At 42.0% G+C, this 19,762-nt stretch overlaps 1 protein-coding gene across 4 annotated transcripts in view; it reads left to right on the top strand.

Annotated features, from left to right (window-relative positions):
• Positions 1–5,468: 5,468 nt before the first annotated feature.
• Positions 5,469–19,762, top strand: part of dpysl2b (dihydropyrimidinase like 2b) — a 36,636-nt gene continuing 22,342 nt past the window's right edge. The window contains exons 1-2 of one of the 4 annotated variants that reach the window (XM_028601441.1): positions 5,469–5,566; positions 18,940–19,028. In XM_028601441.1, the coding sequence (XP_028457242.1) occupies positions 19,009–19,028 (20 nt within the window). In that variant the 5' untranslated portion in view covers positions 5,469–5,566; positions 18,940–19,008. Of the gene's footprint in view, positions 5,567–8,041; positions 8,061–8,307; positions 8,630–17,764; positions 17,846–18,939; positions 19,029–19,762 lie in introns of those variants that run through there. The other 3 variants (XM_028601440.1, XM_028601439.1, XM_028601442.1) reach the window with 3 other exon arrangements.

Below are 19,762 nucleotides of genomic sequence, written 5' to 3' on the forward strand. Positions count from 1 at the left end.
TCATCACCCAATACATTTGGGTCGTTTATTTCTCCCTCTAATATGACCCAGGACCGTTTCATAAACTAGCGCCCCTAGCGGTGGCAGGAAATACAACCCACGGGAGCGTTTTCCATTTTCATATCTATACTAGAGACGGCAACGGTCATGGTTTTAGACAGGTCTTAAAGATCCCATGACATGGTACTCTTTGGATGCTTTTATATAGACCTTAGTCTGTGGTCCCCTAATACTCATAATCTGAAGTATCTTTTATATAGGCCTTAGTGGTCCCCTAATACTGTATCTGAAGTCTCTTTTATATAGACCTTAGTGGTCCCCTAATACTGTATCTGAAGTCTCTTTTATATAGACCTTAGTGGTCCCCTAATACTGTATCTGAAGTCTCTTTTATATAGACCTTAGTGGTCCCCTAATACTGTATCTGAAGTCTCTTTTATATAGACCTTAGTGGTCCCCTAATACTGTATCTGAAGTCTCTTTCCCGAAATTCAGCCTTGGTGCAGAATTACAGCCACTAGAGTCCCACAATGAGCTTTCCTTAGGATGTGCCATTTCTGTGTCTGTAGCTATTGAGAAGGAGAGGGGGGGGCAAGGTGGGGGGTGTGGCCTTGACCAACTGCCACTTTGGTTTGAAAGCCATGATGTCTCTCTCTCTCTCATGGGCGGGCAAAACAGAGAAAGGGGAGGTAACCTTGCTCCTTATGACGTCATAAGGAGAAGATTCCAGATTGGCCCATCTGAGCTTTCCTTTTCTCAAAGGCAGAGCAGGATACCCAGGGCTCGGTTTACAGCTACCACCATTTCTAGCCATTGGGGTATTATAGACAGGCTGGGGGAACGAATATTAATGTTAAAAAACCTCAAAGTGACATTTTCATGCCATGGGACCTTTAACATTGTAAAACGGTGCCACCGGATGTATCTAACCTTCTGCTCTCTGTGTGTTGCCGTTCATAAACTCCGTTCGCTTTGGGAAACAACAACAAACTTCGAGCTAGCAAGCTACGTGTAATGGCAAGTTTAAAAAAAAAAATAGAATCGTGCAACAAGGCAAGCCTGCTTGGTTCTTTTGGGGAATGATTTTAGCTACTTGCTATGTAACTGGGACGTTTTGGGACCGATTGGTGGTGATTGTTATGGACGAAGTACACACAGCGATACATTGGTAAGAGCAAATTACATTTGACCATGTATCCAGCTTATTTAAACCGCTTATGTTACTGTATTGCGTGGACTGTTAACTTCATTGGGCGGTTGTACACTCAGGTTGTAGAGCGGTCGCCTGCCAATTGGGAGGTTGGTGGTTCGATCCCTGGCCCTGCAGTCACATGCCGAAGTGTCTTTGGGCAAGACACTGAACGATGCTGCGCCATCGGTGTGTGAATGTGTGTGAATGTGTGTGAATGGGGAATGGTCCCTGTGCTATGTAAAAGCGCTTTGAGTAGTTGTTAAAACTAGAAAAGCGTTATAATGTGTTGATGCAAATAAATACAATAAGAAGACTCCAGTTACAGTCACATAACATTTCCACATCAGATTTATGATGCATGTTTATACAGTACATTATAATATTCTCTGATCCAGCTATCATTCATAATGTGCTCACAATGGGTGCTTGATGACTTGAAGGGCATAAAAAACAATGATTAAAAAACTGTTACAGTCGCAGCAAGAATGACAAGCCTTGAGATTTCTGTTAGGATTGATTTATGGTTGAAAATACAGAGTTGTGTGCAGAAATGAGGAGCCTCTGGCATACTTTTAATACATTGGTTTGAGAATTTGGACTAATACAGGACACATGCCACACACTGTAACATAGGGTATCACTAATTGAAACTATACTGATTTTCTGTAGTGATATGTGTCAGTAGGTCAGTGATCCTGTCTTTTAGTTTCTTGGATGCAGAGCAGGAACTTATTGAGAAATGAATAGACTTTCACTAACACCAAATACATTAAATGTTCCGTAATTTGTTGTGAGTTGAATGTGTTTTTCTCCCACTTTGCCCTTTAGTTAAAATTGAAAGAAATACAGGGGTAGGGAAATATATAACTCACTATACATTCAGCATTTGGTAAACTGTAACTGCAGTGTGGTATACTATGTGGTTGCAGATGTATACATATATATATATGTATATATTTTCCAATGCATTACTCTGCTGTAAGACAGCAGAGGGTAAAATGCATCAGATGAAGTATAACCTTGTGGGGAAAAAACAATCTGATGCTAAAAAAGTGTCATGTTTGCAAAGTCTGAAAACACTTATCTAAGCAGAAGTTTAAGACTTTGCAGGGGAAACAATCAATATAAGGATAAAAGTGGGTGTAGTGAGGTTTACAGTTTGACTAGATAGTGATAGAATAGTGAGATAGTCTAGTCGTTCTCAGTGGTGGTGCTTTCAGCAGTTAAACTCAGTAAGTAGGGTGGAAATTAAACTCGGTGTATAATGTTGAAGTGATGGGCCGTCATGGCGCCAATAGAATAGTACTGTACAGTAAAGGAAGCCTTTTGTAACAGAGGTTTACCTGGAGGTACTGTATGTTGACTTCTACAGGGGGAATTCCAGTCATAAAGTTGAGAGACTGACAAGAGACAAAAAAAGGGATTGGTCAAAAATAATAGCTGAGATATCATGTCTTTTAGTCTTAGCATGAGTCAAACTGGATCCTACATTTCCCATAATCAGTGGTGGGAAGTAACTAAGTACATTTACTAATATATGTACTCGTATGGGGTTTCTTTTTTCTTTCTTTTTTTTTGCTGATAATTGTTTTTCTATTTTTTATTTATTTTATTTAATTTTGATTCTGTCATTCCTCTGTTGTTATGTAATGATTGTGAAATGTGTTGGGAACCCTACAAAAGGAGATGATCCATCTCAAGGGGTATATCCTAATAAACAATTTTTTTTTTAAAGATTATTTTATGGGTATTTTTAGGCCTTTATTGACAGGACAGCTGAAGAGATGAAAGAGGGAATGACATGCAGTAAAGGGCTGCAGGTCAGAGTCGAACCCAGACCCGCTGCGTTGAGGAGTAAACCTCTATATATGGGCACCCGCTCTACCAACTGAGCTAACCGGGCGCCTCTAATAAACTAATTTGAAAACTGAAGTACTGTACCTAAGTAGAATTTTGAGGTACTAGAGAATTTCCCTTTTCTGCTACTTTATACTTCTACTCCACTACATCTTAGAGGTAAATATTGCACTTTTTACTTTACTAAATGCACTTAATACCATGAGTTACTTTGCAGATTGAGATTAATAATAAAAATGTATAAATCAACTAATAAATGATGATGTAATATAATAGATAAAGATAAGAATACATGTATGTCCTTGGTGACATTTACAAGCTACCCAGTAGTAGATAAAGTAACCAAATTAAAATAAGCTCCACCTTTACCAGCTACAACATTAAGGTTATAAACACATTAATGCCTCAATAATTATAATCTAATTATACATATGATTCTGAAATGGGCCATTCTGCATATTACTGTTGGATTTTGTTGTTGTTCTTGATACTAATACTTTTGTACTTTTCACAAGATTTTGACTTTTACTTGAAACAGAGTATTGTTACACTGTTACTACTTTAACTGAAGTAAAAGATCTAAATACTTCTTCCCCTATTGCCCATAATGCAACCTGAGGCATCATGTAATCTGACTGTCCCTACCGTCCCTACTGCTATGTTCCTCTTTCAAACTCCATGTCCCCAGTTACTAATGCAGACTTTTATAATTTTATTATTATCTCCAAGCTGAAACACAGATACCCCCTGATGACGTAATTAGGGCCGACAAACTTCAACTAGACCAGTGGTTCCCAAAGTGGTGGCCGGAAACCCCCAGGGGTCCTTGAAAGGGTTGCAGAGGGTCCCCCAGCAAAAAGGGAACTGTTTTAACCCTTGTGTTGACTTTGGGTCACATTGACCCGTTTTCAATTTTTGTTTTGTATTAGAAAATATGGGACGTAGAAATAAGCGCTGAAAATGTAAAGAAGAAAAATTTAACAATTTAAAACGTTGGAAGAGGCAAAAACAAACGGGAAGAAAACACAAGGGTTAAGTTTCCACTATAATTCCATCCATAAATAACACAATGACGGAACGTATGACTATTTTGGTCTTATGTTTCATACACTTTCTGTAGTAAAACATCTAAAAGCAAAACTCCTATCTGATGGGGGACCCTGGGACAAAATCTAATCAAACGGTGGTCCATAGTCTTATTTGTGTCAGTTTAGGGGCCCTTTACGTGAAAACGTTTGGGAACCACTGAACAAGTTTCTGTGAAATATCTTGGTTCAATCTTTTTTTTTTAAATGTGCCACTTGCTATTTTGCACTCCGTTTTCTGTCCATTATACCAACACGTCACTACTACTAGATATAATCTGTTTATGATTCAACATTTTCTACACCTGTCCTGTAGCACATGTGTGCTGTATGGCTGCTGAGACATCTGGCCGTGTGGTGCTGAAGGGACAGCGCCCTTCAATGTTGGACTGGGTGTGACTTTGGAGAACTCTCCATGGTGCTGATCGCTTCTTGACCTCACACTTTCTGCCAGAAAACTCTTTCTGAGTCACACACACACAGACACCACTGCATGGCATGCTTCACCTATTTGATTACACAGCTTTTAAACTCACTGACAGGCATGTCACCCCTGATGGATTAGAGTTTTGTAGATCAAGTCTTTACTTTGGACAAGAAAGGAGCGATCACTTCCGGACAGTCAGATGCGATGCGCTCCTGGCACCGCCAGTCTCTGAACGGGTTCACAGAGGCTACAGGTAATCCCTTATCAGGAAACATCCTCCTCCTTAGCCTATTGGATCTTTATTTTTGACATAGCTAGACAGTAGGTCTCTCCCTCATATGCTGACTTGTGACTCGTGAAATCGCAAATCGGATATTGGCTGGAGGCTAGAGGCTAACATAGACTCATGAGTAAGCATATCAAAACTGTTTGCTGATCTGAAGGGGGATTATAGACTGGGAGAACAGCGGAAGATCTTCTCTCATCCTTCCCCTAATATCTCATAATATTACGCAGCTTTATGGTGCATTTCTCTCTCTACAGTGGGAGTGTTTTCATGCAGCATTAGCCCAACAGATCTTTTGTCACGGTGCGACCACCTGCGCTTGAAAACCGGCAAAGGCGGTGGCTGTCCAGGCGTGCGGAGCTGAAAAAAAAAGAAGAACGAGAAGCTGAGACTCTGAGCATCTGTGCGCAGCTACTCCCCTAGAAACCTAACAGACCCCCCGCATGCAAGGCATGTCGACCGCCGGGGAAGTACCAGCCTTCTTCAAGAGCATGGGCTCTGACAGCCCCGCCAGGCCGAGGCAGAAATTCTGTGGCATGTTCTGCCCGGTGGAAGGCTCCTCGGACAGCAAGACGCTGGACTTTGATGCGCTCTCAGCGTGCAGGAGCAAGAGTGACGGGCGAGTCATTGACCGGCAGACCGACATCTCCCAGCCGAGGAAGGTGGAGATACGGGAGAGCACAGGGAAAGAAGCTCTGCAGAACCTGGATGATAAAAAGGTAATTTTCTTGGGTTTTGCATGCGTATATTGTGTATGTTTTTCAATCCACGTATCTTTTTGTCATCTTTATATCCACCTCTCATTCAGATCTGTGCAAAAAAAAAAAAAAAAATGCACCATTTTAATCTAAAAGTGTTCCAATTCCAGCCTCTGCCACTCATTTGAGTTTGTCTAAGCTTGCAGACAATGTACACCAGGCAACTTGCCCTGACTACATTTCCCAGAAAGCTGTGTGATGTAACAGAGTAGAAGGAGAGGGCCCACCATGCAGAGCTGCCAGAGGGAGTGGCTCCTGTGTAGTTGGAGCTTACATTAGTGTTCATTTTAGCCCATCTGCTGCACAATACAGCTGATAGTACATACTGTAAAACACTATAGAGTGTGTGCTCATCAACTGAAACGCTGAAGTGTCCTTGAGCAAAACATCTGCCGTTTTAACAGGTCTGAATGTGTGTGTGGGGGGGAGGGGGGGGGGGACAGCAATAAGGTTAACCGGGTTCTAAATGGGACACACACATGATGTGATGCATGGCTGCTGCATTGTTGTGCCCGTGTGTTTAGGTTCTCTAACAGCAGAATTCTGGGTGTGGAGCTGATGGACAAGAGATGGCAGCTCTGACTTGCATGACTTGCAGGAAAATCAGACAACTTTTCTGCTGTTGTTTCAAACTCCCCATCCAGGTTTCACAGCTGGGTGGTAAACGGTGACACTAACAGTATTCACGTTTCCTTTACTTAATATGTAAGCACTTAGGATGCTGTTAAAAGCTTTGTGTAGGGGAGCTGGGCATCATGTTACATATTGATTGCGTTAGCCACACAATCTGTTCTTTACCTACTCCCTCTTATCTCTCTCTTAAATCTATTCAAGTCTTACATGTAGAGTAGTTGACCTCGTCTGATAAAAGAATATACATTTGACATGACTGGATTTGTTCTTGCATATTAATACAATGAGAGATCAAATTAAATGATGGGATGTTTAAAAGCTAGCCTACATCTTAGGATCATGCTTGGTCATCACATTAGCAGACTGCAGTGTTGGAAAGTAACTGAGTACATTTACTCAAAGTACTGTAGTTAAATTTAATTTGTAATTTACTTAAGTATTTTCATTGTCTGCTACTTCATACTCTGCTACATTTCAGAAGCAAATGTACTTTTTTACTTCACTACATTTATTTAATAAATTACTAGTTATTTTGCAGATTCAGATTCATAATACAACATATAATCAACAAATAACATTATAAATACATTATAATGAAATAAGACTTTTTTAATCTCTGTGGGAAAAATCTCAAGCTGGCCAGCAGTAGATTAAAGGGGACATATCATGCTTATTTTCAGGTTCATGATTGTATTTTGTGTTTCTACTAGAACATGTTTACATGCTTTAATGTTAAAAAAAACCATTATTATTCATATACAGTCTGTTTGAATATACCTGTATTCACCCTCTGTCTGAAACGTCCCATTTTAGCGCCAGTCTGCTCTGATTGGTCTTCCGCAATTAAGCACTCAGTTTCTGCACCATCAATGCAGCCGGGGAATGACTGTACCTGCACTTTAATGACACCTTCTACCTATATATAGTATAGTTGTGACATCACGACCGTACAGAAGTCCTGTCGGCTCATTTAAAGACACAGTTTCTGAATACGGGCTGTGTGCATTGCTAAGTGGATTGAGCATTTTGATACTTTCACAGTATTTATATAGCACCTCGACCTGCTATATTATAAAAAATGGAAATCTAACTTTTTACTATATGGGACATTTAGGTCATTAAAATGATCCCCATCTTTACACATGGATGCAGCGATAATTACAGGTTAAACTTTGGATAACAATCTCTTGCCTAATACAGACCTGTCAAACATCAGGTTAGTCAGGTTATTTAAAGAACAACACATGCTTCCTCTTATACATGAAAAGTTGAATACATAAGAAATAAAAATGCACTTTCTCAAAAGTTTTGCAGTCACAGCTTTTGTTGGTCTATGACCGAATAACCAGGTCTAATGGTTAGCTAATATTAGCAAACTTTCTGTCGCTCTGTAACTGACATTACTGAGTCCGTTTCCTGGCAATATGACTCTTCTCTACTTGTGTACCGTAAGCATAAGAAGAAGTAAGAGTATATTTCTCAAGTTGTCGATAATTAACGTTTGGAGGAAAGATGGAGTCCATGAAGCATTCGGATACTGAATGTCATTTACACTGACCTATTGTCAATCTGATTTTATTCTGTCTCTCGTGATATAAATCGGGGCATCCACCGTGTTATTCAACACAGACCAAATATATGCTTCTAACGGGCTTCTGCAGGGGAAAAGATAAATCCCATGTCGTGCTGCATAGCCTGATCCCAACAAGGGTCACTTCCTGTTTCTAGTCACACCTTGAAACTTTCTTGGGAAGGTTTAACCCACCAACAAAACCTGATTTAAGAAAAGCGCAGAAACAAGTTCATCAGAGCTTGGGAACAGGTGAGTGGACTGGCTGAGATTTCTTTTATTCTAATACAATTCGGATTTTGAGACCCAGCAGATGCAGTAGAGTTAAGATGGCTGCTCGGTGTTTCTTCATTTGTTCACTTGGTGCACTCCCCTGCCTCTCACTAATCCTAGGAGAGCAATTGATGGCATTAGTGACTCTTTCCTGTCAGTGGAGCAGGGCGAGGCTCTGCGCATGCTCCGTGTGGTTTTTTTTTTATTATGGGAAGAGGCTCGCGAGCGGTTCCTCCCCCTCCCCTTCTTGTTTGACTCCGTCTGGGAAGGAAGGCTTTGGTGCATGCAGGCTCGGAGACCTGGAGGCTGCCAGGACTGGATCCGGAGTTGAGAGCTAGTTTTGATTCTTGACATTTGTGGCCTCGTGAGGATCGAGCTGCGAGCTTCTCCTTCATCGGCATCCTTGTTCCAGCCCTCCGGCGAGCGAGCAGCGGTAATCCCGTGTAGAGTACCCCGTCGCATTGATTGCGGTCCACGGCGCAGAGCGAGACGAACCACCGGTGAAGATGTCTGGCTATCAGGGCAAGAAGAACATCCCCCGCATCACAGTGAGTGTTGGGCTGTTTTACCGTTGAGCCAGCGGAGAATAGGCGAAGAGCAGGCGGGTGTCCGCCGGTGGTCTGGGCGGGTACATGGGCCTGCGGGTGCGGGTGCAGGATGTCACCGGGGCGGCATGGTGCCTGTGTCGCTTCCCCTATCTCCGGCTAAATCTGAGCTCGGCGCTGAACGATATGACCGCACGTCTGCCTTCTGAAATATTTCGCACGTGCATATCGGTTTTATTGTCAAATCTGCTTAACTAAGGAGACTATAACCGTTCGTTATCATCAATAAATCAATGTGGCCGCCCCATAGTGTGTGCTGAGGCTGAAAAAAATTAGAATTTTTTTTTTTTTGCAGCATCTTTGCGACAAGTGCTCATCCACCGATCGCTTAACCTTTCGAAAATTAATGGCTGCTGCAGGTTCCCACTCGGTTTGCCGTTCTTTGTGCACGGTATGCATGACAGTTGAGATTTCACGCCGGTGGTCTTTGTTACACGGTATGTCTGGGAGTCCCGGGTATCACTGCACACCAACTGGTGGGGCAAATGCTCCCCTGCGTCCGCTGTTAACACCCAGTACCCAGCTGGGTTTATTTCCTTTCTCAAGCTGTCCTTTCACTTTGGAGAAGCTTGGCTTTTTGATTTCATATATTATATATGATATATATATATTTTTAGAGTTGCAGGAGCCATCTAAGGGCACACTGTGACGTTAGTCTCGGGCAGATTATTTCCCTGAATTTATAGCGGAGCTGCATTGGTGATGGTGGTGGTTCAATGGAAAGTAGAGAATAGGGAGGGGAGCCGGAGGAAGGGAGGGAGGGAGGGGACGGTGGGTCCTATTTCCTTCCATGTTTCTCTCTCTCTCTCTCAGCTGTGTAATGAAGGGAAGATGCATATAGGAAGGAGGTCACTGTACCCCCATGCTGATGTTGGTGAGTGAAGGGAAGTAATTGGGTTAAATTGTCAAAGATGGCTCAGAACATGCAGAACAAAAGTCATATGGAGGGAGCTGCCTGCGAGTCATATTTTGGGCTCTTAATAAAAATCGGAGTCAATGTTGTGTGCAGATAGAACGATGCATTACTGTAATTAATCTTTTGGCTTATGATGAGTGTCTACCAGGGAGGTGGCACCTAAGCTATAGCCTCCATGTTAGGTGCCTGATGTTAACATTTCAGTTGGTTCAGTCAAAAGTCCTTCTGAAAAAATCTAATTCACTGACTATAATTAGGGCGATGACGTGATGTGGGTGGGGTGGCGGCTGCTACTAAGGACGAGGGGACTTTTTAGACATCTGCGCCCATCACCGGTAAATCCATTCATTCTTATTTCTACTGTATTAGAAGAAGCCTAAACCTCCATCCGTTCTACACCAGATGTAAGTCAGACAGTGCAGCCAAAGTGGCCAATGACACAGGCGTTGGCACCACAGCGTCCATGCTCATGCAGGCGTCCTAAGTTGGAATCATAGTTCTGCAAAGATACATCGCCTCTGTGTTATGGGTAACTGTAGGCCTCAGCAACTCGCAGAGGAGCACACCTCCCGAATCCCAACAATGCGTCCTGCAGCCTTGCATATCGCACTATTTCTGTCAGAAGTTGAAATATATAATTTTTTTTTTTTTTTTTAAAACACACCCCTGTATATCCGAAAAGGTGTCCCAACAACATCTGTGCATGTTTGCTTATGTGTGGGTCCTGGGGATACACTTTCAGCCTTGATGGAAACATTATTGATTAAAAATTGTGATAATTGTTTGGTCAAACAAAGAATCCAAACATTTTCTGGAGGATTTGCTATATGTCTTTGTTCTAAACCATTGTAAATTGAATATCGTTTAAGTTTGGGACTCTTAGGCAAACAAATCCAGCAATTTAAAGATGTCACATTGGACTCGGGGAACTTAGTTGCAGCTCTAATTGTACAAAGGAGAAACGATGTTGAAACACAAGCTGAGATTTGTCTAAATTAATGAAATTCTACCACAAAAACTTCCAAAATATTATTGCAAGTGGAGAAAACCAATCCGGGAGAGAAAAGTCTCACCTTTTATGTTCCACTGGCTAGTTTAATTTAAGCTTTAACTTATTGCATGTTTTGATGGTTTATAAAGTCAAGTAATTTATGATATAATGGCCGATTTAATATATCATGGTGTCTCTGGTGAAAACCGGCAGCCTCTCAGGTGAATCATTTCCCCCTGGCCTCTCTGCAGAGTGTTTGAGGTGCAGCAGCCGGTTGGTGGAGAGATGAGAGGATTAGCAGGGGTTGTAGTCCCACCAGTGATTAAGTCGGACCTAAATGGATCGACTGCCTATTCTTGAACAGAAAAAGAGGGGGTCAGGGACAGAATTTAAAATGTTTTTTTCATAAGAACTGAGCCTGATGAATGTGTTGCATGTCTTTGGTGACTTTGTGGATTTCCCTTTTTTTTTTTTTTTTTTTTTTTTTTTAAGAGAACTACCTCCATAACCACTGGGCTTCTTCACTGAACAGGCGTCAGGGTGAAGAGTAGATGAACTTATTAAACCAAACGGAGGCTGGAGAGGAAATGAATGAAGTTAAATTGAATAAAAACTAAACGGGAGAGGCGCAGCAGGGACAAAGGAACCCTGTGTTGCATTTCTCTCTGCATAACAAGCCAATCGAATTTAGAGTTGGGATTGTAAATGCGGAATTCAAATGTTTCATCCATCCATCCATTCATCCATCCATCCCCGGTCATTAGGGGTGGAGTGCTGGAGTCTGTAGAACAGTAGAGCTGACTGGTTTGTGTTGGACAGATGGAGTCTCGGGTCAGCTGCACAAGCAGAGACGTACTTAAGGCAGATCTCATCAAATATGAATGAACCCTCACAAGTTCACCACCTGGGTTAGGAGCTTCTGTGCTCTCCAAATCTCCGATGCATACAGCTAAGCCAGAGCCGAGACATTCCATTCATACGTTCAGTTTTCAGTTGAATTGATAAGGTATTTAAGCCCTGATGACTTTCCCAGATTCACATGTGTTTTAGTTTTACTTCACTGTACAGTATATTCGATACCTTTTGGGGTTTTGGACTGTCGGTTGGACAAAACAAGTTATTTAAAGATTTTACATTGGAGTCTGGAAACTTGTGATGGGCATTTGCGCTATTTTGTGATATTTCAAAAACTAAATACCTAAGCAACTAATCAGAACTAATCAACAGATGAAAAAAAAATGATTATTTGCAGCTCTTAATGATATGAAATGGAGAAAACCAATACATTTTCACTTTGCCAAAACTGAAACGGAGTATGTTTGGCATTTTTCTCTTCATAAATAACCTAAAAGATGAATGTATTATCAAAATTGTCATCAAGCCAAAATAAATATGCCCCAAACAAGAGTAGTGTGTCTTGACAGAGAAGGCTATAAATACAGATGAAAGCAGCAAAGTAAAAAGCAAAGCTAATGTTTGAGTAAATGCAGCTCTAACGTCCATGTTAAAGGAAGGTAAAAATAGACTGAGGCTATAATAAGACTGTCCTGGATTAAAGACTACAATCCCCAGGGGATGAGAGATCATTAGGCTGTCTGCTAGTATACCTGGAGTACAGTAGTTGTGTGTGTGTGTGTGTGTGTGTGTGTGTGTGTGTGTGTGTGTGTGTGTGTGTGTGTGTGTGTGTGTGTGTGTGTGTGTGTGTGTGTGTGTGTGTGTGTGTGTGTGTGTGTGTGTGTGTGTGTGTGTGTGTGTGTGTGTGTGTGTGTGTGTGTGTGTGCATGTGGTTATCTCACAGTGCACAGTAGCCCGGGGCACTGTCTATACACACACACACAGTCTGCCTCGTTTTCTTTCATGCTTAAAATGATCATGAATTCCCCCATTCATAAAGCCAGAAGTCTGAGAGAATATGTAATGTGTTAGTGTGTGTTTGTGTTTAGAGAAAGTGAACTATTTTTTTTTATTATATATTAATCAGCGCCTGAACAAAGGAGATTAGTGTTGAGTAAAATCTGTAACCGGATCGTGGTGCCTTCAGCGGCACTATATCCTCAATGAACTACAAAAAGAGGTCAATAAGAGGTTTTTTTCGCAGTTAAAGAGAACTTGGGGGGGAGAGGTTCAGTTGAAGTGCGAATTTAAGTAATTTTTTTTTTTTATTGTCAAAGAGAATTTAGGGGTATTCTTAAGTTTGAATGAAAAGTCTTATCTTCCTCCTCTGAAGCCTCTACCTATGGATTACTCTTCTACGGGTCACACTGTATCTTAATTGCCCAATATCCGTTTAATAAATGCACAAAAATCACTGTTAACTTATATTTTGTATCCGTAGTTTGTGCAGTTTTTTGCAAACCAAGGTGTCAAGAGACCTATATATCCCTCTGGGAATTATCTTCATTTCTGTTTAGCTGGTTATGCTAAAAGAGCAAGTGTTCTGTTTTAGATTAAAAAAATAAATGAATAGGGAACATGTGTTTTTAAAGCAGTTGTCTGAACATGTAGGGAGATGATTTTAGTAGCAGGCTGGTTTTTCAATAATCCAGGACACACACAAATCATTGTGCTGAAAGTCTGACCTGGCAGCATTCTCCACCTGACTTCACAAATGTTCCCAGGGTATTTTCCATTTGGACAACAACACACTACGTTGCCGGGTTACCTCCGACACTGGCAGGCATTTTCATAGCGCCCAAATGGATTTCGTCCTGATTTCATAAGACTTTTTCCTCTGCTGAGCGTTTTAGTTTTCACCTGTGTGGCTTTGTTTTTACAAAATATGTAATTAATCATCATAGCTTTCAGGAGCCATATGAGCCAACAGATTGATCTGACTGGTTGTAACAGAAGTAATCAATATTCCCAGAGTCCCTCATCAGTAGTCTATTTTATACTCTGCAGCCTTTTGCATTAGAAAGACTTCTTTAAATATGTTTGTTTAGTCAGTCATATGACTGTAATGTGAAAGTGCAAGCATACAGAATTCCCACATGAATCTGCAGCTCTCCTCAGGTCAGCGGAGCGTCTAGTGCCTCATTTTCACGGCATGGTTCGGCTCGACTCAGTTTTGGTACCAGGTACCAGGTCCTTTTCGCTATTTCTTTTCCACTGCAGATAGTGCCCCCACTGTGTGTGCGGTATTCTCAGCTGATATCCTTTTATCAGCAACCGAACGGAGGAAGGTCTCCACTTTGTCAGTTGTACGGTGTAGTTTTGTGGGAGTACCATTTTAAAAAACAAAATATCTGGGTTGAATGAATAATAAAATTGCCGTCGCTGCAGACAGTAGCTTGGCTATTAAGAAATGGCGGGTTTGTGCAGGATGTCTCGTGTCACGCAAGTGCCGATTCTCTCTCCGACCAATGCAGAATTTTAACCTTACCTTCTAGTGTCAGCTCAGCTTGTTTGGAACCTCGACCGAGATGTTACTAAAAAAAAAAAAGTACCGGATCCACAACTTTTGCTAATGGAAAACCAAAAAAGGAAACCTGTTGGGAGTAACGAGTTGAGATTAGCTGTGGCAAACCTTACCATGCAGTGGAAATGTGGGACTTGAGATCAGTTTTGGTTTTACAGCCAACAACTTTGCTGTTTTGGGTGACTCTCACCGCTCTCATCAGCGCTGTTTTCAGACGCAGAAGGCAGTGGTTTTAAGCGAACAAAGCGCTGATAAACCCACTGTGGGTGGCCTACCCAGCACCAAACGGCAGACAGACAAAACTAGCGACTAGGTGAAGAAAGTGGAGCATTTAGCGGCTAGAGAGACAGATATTCTGTTCAGGAGTTGGTGGAGAGTAAAAAAGCTAGAAGCCGAGCGAACGTTGGAATTATTTATAATAATAATAATATATCTTCTGTTAATATTATATGGACAACGCATCCGGTTCGGCGTAGCGCTGCAAATGCGGAAGTGCATTAAACCTGCATATCGGAGTTCCAGCAGGGGGAGACACGTGCGGTTGCAAAAGGAGGCCGGTTTCTGTAGTCAAGTCTATGAGAAAGTGACCCGCTTCTCATTCTTCATTTATTACCTCAGTAAACATTTTCATAATGAGTTTATGGTCTCAATCGCTAGTTTTAAGTCTTCTGCTACACAGAATGACGTTCATTTTTTTAAATGATGTTCTCATTGATTTCAAAATCGGCGATTTCTTTTTTTTTAGGGGCGTGGCTATGATGTGATTGCCAGTGAAAGTGTGTAACGTAATGTAGAGTGTAAGCAGCTCCTCCCTCTCGTCTAAAATCGACACATCCCCAACCAGGATCGCTGCGCCTGTAACGGCAAACTCGACGACTCGCAGCAGATCTCCACAAACCAATGGGTGACGTCACACGTGCTCTGTCGAGTAAAAGTATACAGTCTATGGTATAGAGCTTGTTGTGCTGCCCCCAAGTGGCCAAAACAATCAGGCAAGGCAGTTTGAAAGATTACAGCAACCTTCCTTTTAAACCAGCACAGTTACAAGCGTGCAGTTAGCAACAAAAAAGCTGAATTGAATTCTATTTATCAAGATAAATAAGTATGTGCTGGTTTGTTGACCTTTTAGTGATCCATCTAAATATGTCTAGATACATCATGCTAACGTGAATCTTGCTAGCTTGAAAGCAGCAGACTTTTTTTTTTTTTTTTTTTTTTTTTTTTTTTTTTTTTTTTTTTTTTTTTAAATGTTCCTAAATAAAACCAATTCATTGCCCCCACCCCTTGGCCCCTGCAATGCTTCTGCGCCCCTTAGTTTTAGAAGAACCAGGATGTGGGGTTAAAGAAAGTTTATTGCCTTTTAACAAAATAATCAATAAAGGATTGAACATTGTGAACGTTTCTTCATTAATGCTCGACACATTTCATTTAGCTGGTATGACCGTTACATTAGCTGGGTTACGCATTGTAGTCTGGAATGAAAACACGTAAGTTCAGCGACAGTGAGCCCATTGAGCTCTGTCCACATCCTGTTTGTGAGGCTGTGAGAGGTTCCCATGAAGGAAAGGTCACTGTCATGTTTGGCTCTGAGCCAGTACAATCAGACACTCTCTCTCCAACCCCTGTGAGCTCCAAAACAATCGGAGGATTATACAGTCTGGATTCAGGGCAAGTAATTGTTCTGCTAATTTGTTCTGCATCTAAGCTAAAAAGACGGAACCCTTTTCAGACATTTTTAGTGAGACATTTTACAAACCATCTGCCTCTCCCACACTAAGTAACTCAAAAAGTAGCCCCTCTTTATGGATCAAAAAGGAGTAATAGTTTCTGAAAAGATAATTTAGCCTCTGGGCCTGTGAAAATATGAGCGTTGACTTGAGAACCAAAGTCTCTTGGCATACTCCAGTGAGCACTGTGATGATGACAGCCATGATGAGGCACATGATGTAACGGCATATTTCTGAGCAGTTGTTGGGATGAAAGCAGGCCAGCATTGGTCTGGAGCGGGGCCAGGCGCTCCACCAGACCATAGATCGAAGATTACCACATGATCTATTCGCATTCGTTCCATCAGCGCTGTCAGAGCGTCGACTCGCCACACCTTTCAGATGACAACTGCAAAGCATTTTTGTGTCTGTGTGTTGTGTGTGTGTGTGTGTGTGTGTGTGTGTGTCTGTGTGTGTGTCTGTGTGTGTCTGTGTGTGTCTGTGTGTGTCTGTGTGTGTCTGTGTGTGTCTGTGTGTGTGTCTGTGTGTGTGTCTGTCTGTGTCTGTCTGTGTCTCACACTGACCTGCGGCACTTTCCTGTATGTCGTTCGTTCTCTCTCTCTCTCCCCTTTTCATGTCTAGGCTATCATAAAGGCCTAGATGCCATAAAATAATCTTAAAAGAGAAGATGTTTCTGAGTTATCCAAAGAGGATAGGACTTTATGACACATAAATGCCATCCATGTGTTTGTTGGTTACTGTACAGCTTGTGAGAAAGAAGATGCACCATATTGCGGCACTATACCTGGATAGGGCTGCAACTATTTTATATTCCAAGAATAACATTTTCTCTTTTAAAATAACTTTCCAAACAGGAGTAAAACAAATAGCTGTACCTTTATTAGAGTCTAACTTGGCAAAGTTTGAACATAAACTGGTTCCTATAATATATCTTTTTTTTTTTTTTATCTATTCACATTACAAATCCATAGATCAAGGCTTCAAAGGATCAAAGAAGAGGTTCACCAATTTTACAAAGTGTGTTGAAAGGTGTTGGGTTGGAGAGTTCAACTGCAAATGTGAATAAAGTAGTTTGACGCCTTTTGTGTCTCCAGAGGGAGCTGTGTGACGTCTGATCAATTGCCTCAAGTGATGTCACTTAAGTCAGCATCGGTTGGGGCCGAAGACTAGAAGTTCTACTAGCATAATGCACCCAAATCTCAGACTAAACTGTTGTTGGCTGTCACATTGCATTGTGGGTAATGTAGGCTCCAGGTTTTCACAAGGAAGACAAATAAAAAAAAAAAGACTCTCTGGTTCTGCTGCATCCATCATGAGTCTGACAATGTTGTAAGTGTGCAATGTTAAATCACTGGAGTTGTGTAAGATTACTTTTGCAACAAAACATTGAATCTTTTTATTATCGTTTAGTATAACAAATGTCAAACTAGTGACAAATGACAATTTCCCAAAGCTGAAAATGACTTCTGCAACTGCTTCTTTTGTCGATCAACTGTTCAAAACTCAAAGATATTCAATGTGCACAGGGGTTAAAGTGGGCCGGAACGATTCAGATGGTGTCCGGCACCTTGAATTAACAAGTATGTTAATCCAAAAGCCAAATATCCATTCCAGTGTTTTTATTCATTCTCAGCAGTGTGCACCGTGAGTCCATGAATAAGGCAAGTGGTCCAAACAGGCCTGGTGGTTAACAACGCAGTAACGTGCTGCAGATCCAGTGTTTTTAGCTAGACTGAGAATATTTGGATAAAAGAGATTGATGATTCTGTTCTCTGTGAAGTTAGCTGGAAGTGAACGTAGCCCCGGTGTGTTTTTATGTGGAGTGGTAGTGTCGGAAATGCTTGTGCTCTGATTATTTTGGCATGCTGTTAAAACGTGTGTGTGTAATATTTGAAAAAGTGTGTATGTGCTGGTTCAGATTCGGGGCGGGGCTCTGACTGCGAGCCTTTGCAGCGCAGCAGCAGTTGTGTCTGGAGCCAGAGCTGCTGGCCGGGCTGCAGCGAGCGGCAGAGCCTCGAACAGAGCACCCTTTGTTAGCCGCGGGTGCTGGAGTCCTTGTGACCAGCGCTGCCACTCCCTTTTTGGACAGAGGACCCGAGCCGGCGGGGTGAGTCGATGGAGGGATGGGGGGGGGTGAGGGTGAGAGGCTCAGGGTGGGAGGCTGTGGAGGTGACAGACCCCCCCCTCACAGAGACAAGTGGCACAGCAGCAGGCATGGATGATTGATTACACAGTCTGTGCTCTGATTGGTTCTCTCGTGTCCGTTCCTGTGACAGCTCGACCACATGAAGAGGGCGGAGGGGCGTGTCTGGAGGCGGACTCCTGCCTTCATTGTTGCAACAGTGAATACTTTGCCCCTCATTTTGTTGTTCAAGCAGACCTGGAATAAAGAAAGGGGAGCAGTGATGATCAGTTACTGTTGCTGCACTGAAGAAGTGCACCACTGAACTGTTGCACCTACTAACCAATAAACACTTTTGTGACCATTTTCTCTAAGACTCCCTACAGCCAATAATTCGTTTTTTTAGGGGGTCTTCCAGGTTACATGAATAAAAGTTTAAAAAATATATTTTGTCACACACGCTTGACACATCACTCACACAAACTGCTTTCCATAGATAGATAGATAGATAGATAGATAGATAGATAGATAGATAGATAGATAGATAGATGGAATAAATGGATAGATCCCCCCGCCGCCCCCCCACATATCCCATTATAAAGCGTGTCATTGTTAAAACATCCGCACAGAAACCTGGTTCTGATCCAAACATCACACTTCTCTGCTGTCTGTGTCGTCGCCTGTTTCCCCCTTCAACCATGCACCCGATTCATATTAGGAGTGCTCTGTGGGTATCTGTGTGTGTTTGTGGGAAGGTGAAGAAAGCCCAACATCAGTTGAAAGACATTTTACAGCCATGGGTTCCTTATCAGAATGCATCCTAAAGAGGCCAAGCAGAGGCTGCTATGTAAATCCAGCAGCTCTTTTATGTGACATTTCCCAAAATGTCTTTTGTCAAATGCACTTAATCCAGCATCCAGCCAAAATAGGAATCTCGCCCTTAGAAGCGTAGTTTTATAGGTGTCTATAAAACCCCAGACCAGTGTCTTGTTCCTACAGTTTTACACCAGCTTTTCCTCATGAAATATTTAATGTAGTGTTTAAATGTGCAGCGACTAATCATCTTTATTGTTTTCCAGAGTGATCGTCTCCTGATCAAAGGAGGGAAGATCGTGAACGATGACCAGTCCTTCTGTGCTGACATCTATATGGAGGACGGAGTCATCAAGTGAGTTTACTGGGTTTTTCCTCAAGCTTCAGACAGTAAAATCCAGATTTCATCATGTTTACAAAGTCCTAAACGTGTCTCACTTGTCTCTCTCTCTTTTTTTTTATTGCAAATACAAAAAATGGGTACAGTGAAAAGTTTAAACAAAAAACTGTATATCAGTCTGCACCTTAGACATGCTGCCATTCTGCCCTACAGACACTTTGAAATTGGAAAGTGTGGAATCTCTGTAACAATTAGGCAAAAAAATGGTTCAGACCTTGCATTAACAGGCATCTTGGGTAATCTGATCACAAGTGGACATCTCTCGGTACATCAGTTAACAACTGGCATTAGAATGTGTCTCTGCGTGTGTCTTGAGTAAGGCTGGGTATAGTCTCGCTTTGCCAGACCTTCCTCCACAACGCCACGGAGGAGGGTCTGGCTAGTCCACACAGCATTCCGGGATGGGAGAAAAAAGGGCTCTGGTTTATTGGCATTTCTTTAAAACTATCACAATCATATTGGGCGGTGCTACAATCTGCACGCTGCCGCTGGAAAATGGCCTCTTCAAGGAACTTGTTTTGGTGGAACATGTGTACAGTACGTTCAAAAGTTGTTTAAGTCGTGCAACAGAAAACTCAGATTGGATAGATAGTCTAGCTAGCTGTCTGGTTTTACCCTGCAGAGATCTGAGGAGCAGTTAACCTTGGTCCTCATAAATCCACTGGAGTTTAGAATTCCAACACAAAGGA

Source organism: Perca flavescens, chromosome 16 (genome assembly GCF_004354835.1).
Source record: "Perca flavescens isolate YP-PL-M2 chromosome 16, PFLA_1.0, whole genome shotgun sequence".
NCBI lineage: Eukaryota > Metazoa > Chordata > Actinopteri > Perciformes > Percidae > Perca > Perca flavescens.